We start from the raw sequence: 7,762 nt of genomic DNA, 5'->3' as shown, positions 1-7,762 counted from the left end.
TAGTGATGGGCATAATCGACCAATTTTGATAATCGAGTTATCGGTAATCGAGTACTTCTAATAATCGAGTGATCACTCGAGATACGAGATATTGGTCGTTTTCATCCCAGCGGCGCACAAATATGTTTGTATTAGTCATATATTACTTATAAGCGTAGCTAAAAAAAAAAAGCTCACGCACTTCAAAACCTAACCACTTTTTCGTTTTATTCTAAAAAAAGGTTACGCAATCAGTGACTATTTGCAGTATGCACTAACATTTTGGCGTGCAACCGTAGGGTAATAATCACTCGAGTGGTGGGAGTAAACATCTCGAGATATCTCGAGTGATCTCAATAATCGAGTACCACTCGATTTTTCACTCGAAATCTCCCATCACTAGCAAGTACCTTCTCTTTAAAGGGCTCGTGAGTCGTTAATTTTCCACATTTTTCATTGCAATTCACGGGAAATCGTAGTTTACGTCGTAAACTTAATTTTGCGAAAAATTCAAGTCTTAATGTTTATAAACAACTGCGCTACGATTTAAAAAAAAAATTCTTATCTTGGCTCCTGTTGGTCGTAGTGTGCTTTTTTTAAAATTTGTATTTTTTATGCCAGCTATCCATTCTATCTATTTTCGGTGAGATAACATAAATAGCAACAATTTTATTCTGCTGAACTTCGATTTAGGAACCAATTGCAAAATTCAAGACGATTAGGGAAATCAGCTGGTTCTAAAGCTTGAATTTTTTGAAAATGGTACGGGTTGAGTGAATTCTCGCACAATATCCGCCAAACTTTAGTTTGTGATATCTCCAATCGCCTTGAAATTGTTCTTGTGGAAATAGTAGGCTGCTCCTCGACTAAATTTAAAACAGCTTCTATCACATTTAAGTAATTTTGTCGATGTCCTGCACGTTGTCTGCGCGGTATGGTAGACCCCGTTTCACGAAGACATTGGACAGCTTGCACAATTGTCCGTGGGCTTGGGAAGTTCTGTCTATCAGGGAAACGTCTCCGATATTCAATTGCAGCGGCATTTGTGTTCTGTACACACTCTCCATATAAAATCGCCATATTCACATATAATTTTTTTCCGATTTTCTGTCTTTATTAGGACTTCCGAATACGTGGTTAAAATTAATGACATTATGACTGAATCGCCCTGTATAATATTCTTATTTTTGGAAAGAATTTCTGACCGAGTAACCCTCAGGGTATAAATACCTCGTATTTTAATTACAAATTCCTCAAGCACATTGTTTTCAGGTAAAATGTTGATACCTTTGATTAAATTATCTCGTCTTTTATCAACTGGATTATTATAGATAAAAGCATGAATTTGAAGTGAATAAGGCTGTAGCTAGCGACCTCTGAGAGTTGATTAAAAGCTAATAAGGCTCAGTATTTAGTATCCTCAAAAACATACCTATACCATTTCAATGCATTACATTGTTTTTTGAAAAATATATGGCTAAAATTTTATTTTAAAAAATAGTATTTGACGCACTGTATCTCAAAAACAAGATAATAGGTTCTATCAGCCTTGAATTTATTGTACCTTTTTCAAAACTCCCTGAATATTTATAGGGGACTTTTACACATACACTTATTTTTTAGGAGGGATCGAAGAGCAATCGCCAGACAATCTGAAAGCTTTAAAGTACCTGAAAGATATCCTAGCTTATTTGGATAATGAGTCTGGCCACTACAACAAATTAAAAGTGCAGGACATTATATCGGTGGACAAACAAGTCGTCGCTGGAGAATTGTGGCGCATTAAAGCCACCGTTACACTTTCTGACTGCCCCCAAAATAAATCGGTCGATCCACAGGACTGCAAAGAATTAGAAGGAAGTGAAAGTCGCACCTGCGTTTTTAAAATATGGGACCGTCCATGGCTGCCAAACGGTAGAGAGGTACAAACATCCTGTGAGAACGAATCCGTACCTTACAGTTTTAGACTGAAACGTAGCCTTGGAACTCCTAGATATATTATTCCTGGTTCACTGGATGAAACTAATGAACCCAATCCAAAAGTTTTACACTATGTGAAGTCTGGTTTACAATATCTCGATTCGCGGTCTCCTCACTCGACCAAATATACTATTAAGAATATTAAGAAAGTGTCAAAACAAGCAGTGCCTGGTCAGTTTTGGCGCGTTACGGCAGAAATAGTACTGTCCGATTGTCCAAAACGGTACTACACTCAGTACTGCGAAGAATTAGAAGACAGCAAAAGCAAAATATGTTATTTTACAATCTGGGAACAGCCTTGGTTGTCGAACAGTTTACAAATCAATATAACCTGCGAGAACGACGACAATTTATACTCGTTTTCTCCTAAGAGCACTCAACACATAAATACATTCCATAACCAGGAACTTCTCGTCAAATTTAACGATTTCATGATAAAGCACAATAAAACCTATTTAAGTGATACCGAATACAACTATCGCCTGAAAGTGTTCAAAGACAACTTAAACACAATTAAATTACTTAACAACTATGAGCAAGGCACAGCTCAGTACGGCGTAACTCAGTTCGCGGACTTAACAGCAACTGAATTTTCAAAGTCTCACGGATTACGTCCGGATCTAAGGAATGAAAATGAGCCACCATTTTCAAACGCCTTTATTCCTGATATAGAATTGCCTACAGCTTATGATTGGCGTCAGAAAAACGTGGTGACTAAGGTAAAAAATCAAGGAATGTGCGGAAGTTGTTGGGCCTTTAGTACGACCGGCAACATCGAGGGCCAATATGCCATTAAATATGGGAAGTTACTAGAGTTTTCTGAGCAGGAACTTGTGGATTGTGATAAATTGGATGAGGGCTGTAATGGTGGCCTGATGGACAATGCATATAGGTAAGTTAAAACACCTGTCAAAAATAGGGCATTTTTTTTGTCTAAATTTATGAAAAATTTTTTATACTTGATTCGTCGGTTGCTAAAAATATATACTGGTTCACGAAAAATAAGAAGTGGGAAAACATACCTTGATTTAAAATTGCCGGTGCTGCGAGAAACAACTACTCATCCTCATCAGTGTGTCATAGGTGAGACAACCGACGAACGATCCAACGGTTTTGAGTCGTATCATCAAGATAAGGAAATACATTGTATGCGGGAGCGCAAATGGCTCCATCTGTCGTGCTGACCCTCAACTGTGCCATTCACACCTATGACACACTTATGAGGACTAATAAGTCCGAAACCGGTCTGTGCCTGGTGGGTTAAACTGACGAACGATCCTAGCTGTTGCACTAGGTGTTGCAAGTATAGTTCAATGCCGGTAGGGGCTTATAGCCCTCAGAGTAGTTGTTTCTTGCAACACCGGCAATTTAAAACATTGTCTTCGCCTTCTGTAGGTGGCAGTCGTGCAACAAGTACTTGCAATATAGCAGGTCGCTTCCTACTGTAGCCAATTGAATGGCACAGTTGGGAGTCAGCACGACAGATGGAGCCATTTGGGTTCCCGCGTACAAAACATACCTTGACTTTCAGAGAGACGACGCGGTGACTAGCTTGTTAACTTGGGCGTTCTTGCGTTTTTTTTTTTTGGACAAATTTCACTTTTCAATATCGAGTTTTTGACATAAAAGACATGAAAGAGTAAACAAAGAAAAATTAAATCTAAATAAATATGAAGTGTACAGTTAGTACAATTTACAAATAAACAAAAATACAAATAAAGACAAAATGCACATTAAAATAATATTAATAACATATTTTTAAACTATATGAAGACTAATAACAAAAATGATATCTCTATATTTCAAAAACGAACAAGTGATTGCATATTTGACACATTTATTACATTTTACTTTTTTCTCTGTATTTCAATTAATTGTTGTTAGCAGAAATGTTCAAAGTTTTAAATGCCGATCATTTTAAGGACCATAGAGCAACTGGGAGGACTAGAAACCGAATCCGACTATCCGTATGAGGGCGACGATGAGAAATGTCACTTCGTTAAAAGCGAAGCCTGCGTACAGCTAAGCGGAGCGCTGAACATAAGCCACAATGAAGTCGATATGGCCAAGTGGCTTGTTAAAAACGGACCCATCTCGATAGCCATAAACGCGAATGCGATGCAGTTTTATTTCGGAGGTGTGTCGCATCCTTGGAAAGCATTGTGCAATCCTAAGAGTTTGGATCATGGAGTGCTTATCGTGGGATATGGCGTAGACAGTAAGTGTTTTATTTATAACAATTTTGATATACAGTACGATCTCAATAATTAAAATTTTTTTGATAATGCTCAGAAAAAAGTTATAATGGTAAAAATAATAATAATAATTAAAGTGTGGTTTTCCAACAACATCTATAATAAAAAAGTTAAACCCCTGACCTCAATGTTGTCAGAAGGTGAGAAATTAAGAAGTAAACAAAAATTAATATTGTTTTTACATTTTTACTATTTTACGTAATTTCTACAGGTGCAAGAAGCCTATGCTCCTTATGCATACAAATTGTTTTTAGTGTGATTTTATTTTATGTTCATAATCCCTGTAAAAATTATATGGTTTTACTTTATTTATTGTCAGGAATGAGGGATTTTAATTTTATATACTATTTTATTCACATAACAGCATTCGTAGCGGCCTAGAAAACCGGGAATACCCTGAAAAGTCAGAGAATACATTATTCTTCTTAAAAAAAACAGGGAACTGTCAGGGAATTCTAAAAATATTCGTGAAAGTCAGGGAATTTGATGTTTGCAACTGGAAATTTTGTGAAAGCCGGCCCTGGGTTCTTGAAAGAGAAAACTATTTGTGGTTTTGAACTCTTTATAAGAAGTTCTCTGGGTATAAAAAAGATTATCTAAAAAAGTTTTAATGCATAATACCAAATAAATTACAAGTGACCTGGATTTTTTTTTATTTGAAAAAGCTGCAATTATGCAGGGTGTAACTAAAATACTTGGCCAATTTTAATAGCAGATTCTATATCACAAATCAACAAAAAAAGTTCCTATAAATATGAGTTTCTCTGGTATTGAGAATCAAATTTGAGAAAAAAACTGGTTTTTGTAAAACTAAAAAATATTGGGCAATTTCTCGGATTTGCATAGTAATTTCCATTGATATGACAAAAATGCTTTGTTAGTGTAACATATATTGCTAAAAATTAACGTTTTTGAGATTTGCAGCGTTATTTTTTAAATAAATATAATCATTATTCAAGTAATCACGTTTTCCAATAATAAAATTAAGTATAATTTACACGGGTTCCCCAATTGCTGTTTGCAACCTTAATTTTGAAATTTTGTATCTCGAAAATGAGAACTTTCTTTGTTTGTGTCGTATAGACATATATTTTTTTTATTATTTTTGAAATATGTATTTTAATTTTTACTTTATTTTAAAACTGATTCAAATAAATTCATAAAATTTTTAAGAGATTTTCAGGAAAATTTTTTGAATTTATTTGAATTAGCTTAATATCTTTAAAATAAATTAAAAATATTATTACAAATTATTTATTCTTGTTTCAGACTATCCTAAGTTTAATAAAACTCTCCCGTTCTGGATTGTGAAAAATTCTTGGGGCACCTCTTGGGGCGAACAAGGATATTACAGAGTATACAGAGGCGACGGAACATGTGGCCTAAATCAAACTCCGTCTAGTGCCATAGTAGCATGAATAATTCAAAATATAAATTCAAAATCAAAATTACAGAGGTAAAAATCTATTTATCTATATCATTCTTCGAATATATTGTGATACTTGCTTCTACTAATTAAAACTAACAACAATAATGTAGATTATAGGTAGAAAAGATTATCTTTAGATTTAGTTGTGTTGTATGACTGAAAAATTTTGACATTTATCGCAAATATAGAACTAGAAAAGGGATGTAATTATAGAAAAATATTTATACTTGGTACAAAATTATATACCTACTATTTTATAAATATTTATGATTGTACTTCGGTGTGGAATCGAAAAAATTGATTTTCCGGAATTTGGAGCATAGAAAATTTTCATTTATACAGGCTATTGGCAATTGAACTTAACTATACACCACCATCTTGTGGCCAATTATTGAAATAGTACAAGGCAATCGGTTTTGGCAGTTTTATTGGTGATTGGAGGCAGGACATTCAAAGTATGTGAAAATTTGATTATATTTTTCAGTTTCTGATTATTTAAATATGATAATTAATTAATTAAAAAAAAAACGCATAAGCATCATGTTCCATGTTTTGGCTAAGCACTAACTTCTACCACACTTTTCCTCTGCGACTTTTCTCGATACAATTTTAGAGATTTACAATTACAAGAATAAAACGAAAAATAAATTTTTTTTCATCTTTTTTTGTCGAACTGACGATTTGCAGATATATTTTTGTTGGACATTACAATTTTTGCTTATAGTGTTATTTTTGTCCGACATGTAATTGATTTATCATACCCGGTGAAAATTTCGATTTCCAGCTGTCGGACTGAAAAAACGCGGCTTGAAATTTGTCAGACAATACTTTTTGACTAAATTATTTATTTACAATTAATTTCACTAAAAATTACCTATGTGGTAATTGATTTTCAATACCCTGTCATTTTGGCATGTTTCGGCCAGTAGACGTCAATGTCGGAAGAATTTCTGTCCGACAAATTTAACTCGGCATTTGCAACAAAATTTCCAGTAAATTAAGCTAAAAAAAAGATTTGGTCTTGACTTTTCAAGACCCCGGGAAATTGCCTTGTTTTTGGACTTTTCCGAGTGAAAAAGTGGAGGAATCGAGAAAAGGCGCAGAGAAAAGGTGTGGTAGACATGTCAAAACGAAGCTCCTCACGAGTTATAAAGTATTTGGTAATCAACTTTCCAGGGGGGCCTTAGTCCAAGCATTATAGAGAAATGCTTACAGAAATTATTACCTGGACAAAAAAAATATGACCGTATAGAAAATTAAATTCTAAATTGAGTTTCTTGTTCTTTAAACTCGATCCAATATGGCGAACATGGTTAAAAAAAATCGCAAAGTTGAAAAAAACGGTTTTTCTAAAATAACTAAAAAAATACAGCACGGATTGAAAAATTTTAAATGAGAAAGTTGTAGGTTTTAAAAAGATCTATCGACTGATTTTTTGAAAGTATCGATTGCTTTGTTACTTTTCGAGATATATCGAAAAAACCGTTAAAAATCTTCTCTTTTGTCTTCTTCTATAACTCGTTTACATTTACGTGCCCATATTTGCTATTTACTGCAAGCATAGCCCGCGGCAAGCCAAAAAAGTACATTTTTGAAAAATTTAAAAATATTAATTATTTTTCGAGATATATCGATTTTTTGAAAAAAAGGCGCTCTCGAAAATTGGCTAGATCTTCTCAGCGGATAGCCCTACAGTAACGATTTTCGGTTTATTTTCTTCGTAAAGAGTTATATTATCATGCTGTTAAAAAATGTTGACGATTTTATTAATTTTAAGGATCAAAAAATGACTGAAAAAGTTGCACTTTTTTGGATATGTTTTTTTCAAATTACTATTTCAATTTTTATTTTATGAAAATGACTTTTAAAGAAAGAAAACTAAACATTTACGGGTCTATTTTGCTTCTAAGGCGAAAATGCTATAATATTCGTGTTTAGCTACCCCAGATTAAGTACAAATAAATAATAAAAATTGAAATAGTTATTTGAAAAATACATACCCAAAAAAAGTGCAACTTTTTCAGTCATTTTTTGATCCTTAAAATTAATAAAATCGTCAAAATTTTTTAACAGCATGATGATATAACTCTACGAAGAAAATAAACCGAAAATCGTTACT

At 33.6% G+C, this 7,762-nt stretch overlaps 1 protein-coding gene across 1 annotated transcript in view; it reads left to right on the top strand.

Annotated features, from left to right (window-relative positions):
* LOC108910740 overlaps positions 1-6,303 on the top strand; it is a 20,062-nt gene extending 13,759 nt beyond the window's left edge. The window contains exons 6-8 of the mRNA XM_023454772.1: positions 1,603-2,851; positions 3,882-4,177; positions 5,484-6,303. Coding sequence (XP_023310540.1) covers positions 1,603-2,851; positions 3,882-4,177; positions 5,484-5,632 — 1,694 coding nt within the window. The 3' untranslated portion in view covers positions 5,633-6,303. The remainder of the gene's footprint in view (positions 1-1,602; positions 2,852-3,881; positions 4,178-5,483) is intronic.
* The last annotated feature ends 1,459 nt before the right edge of the window (positions 6,304-7,762 follow it).

The sequence above is a fragment of the Anoplophora glabripennis genome, unplaced genomic scaffold (assembly GCF_000390285.2).
Source record: "Anoplophora glabripennis isolate ALB-LARVAE unplaced genomic scaffold, Agla_2.0 scaffold402, whole genome shotgun sequence".
Classification (NCBI taxonomy): Eukaryota; Metazoa; Arthropoda; class Insecta; order Coleoptera; family Cerambycidae; genus Anoplophora; species Anoplophora glabripennis.
This window is presented reverse-complemented; position numbering and strand designations above follow the sequence as displayed.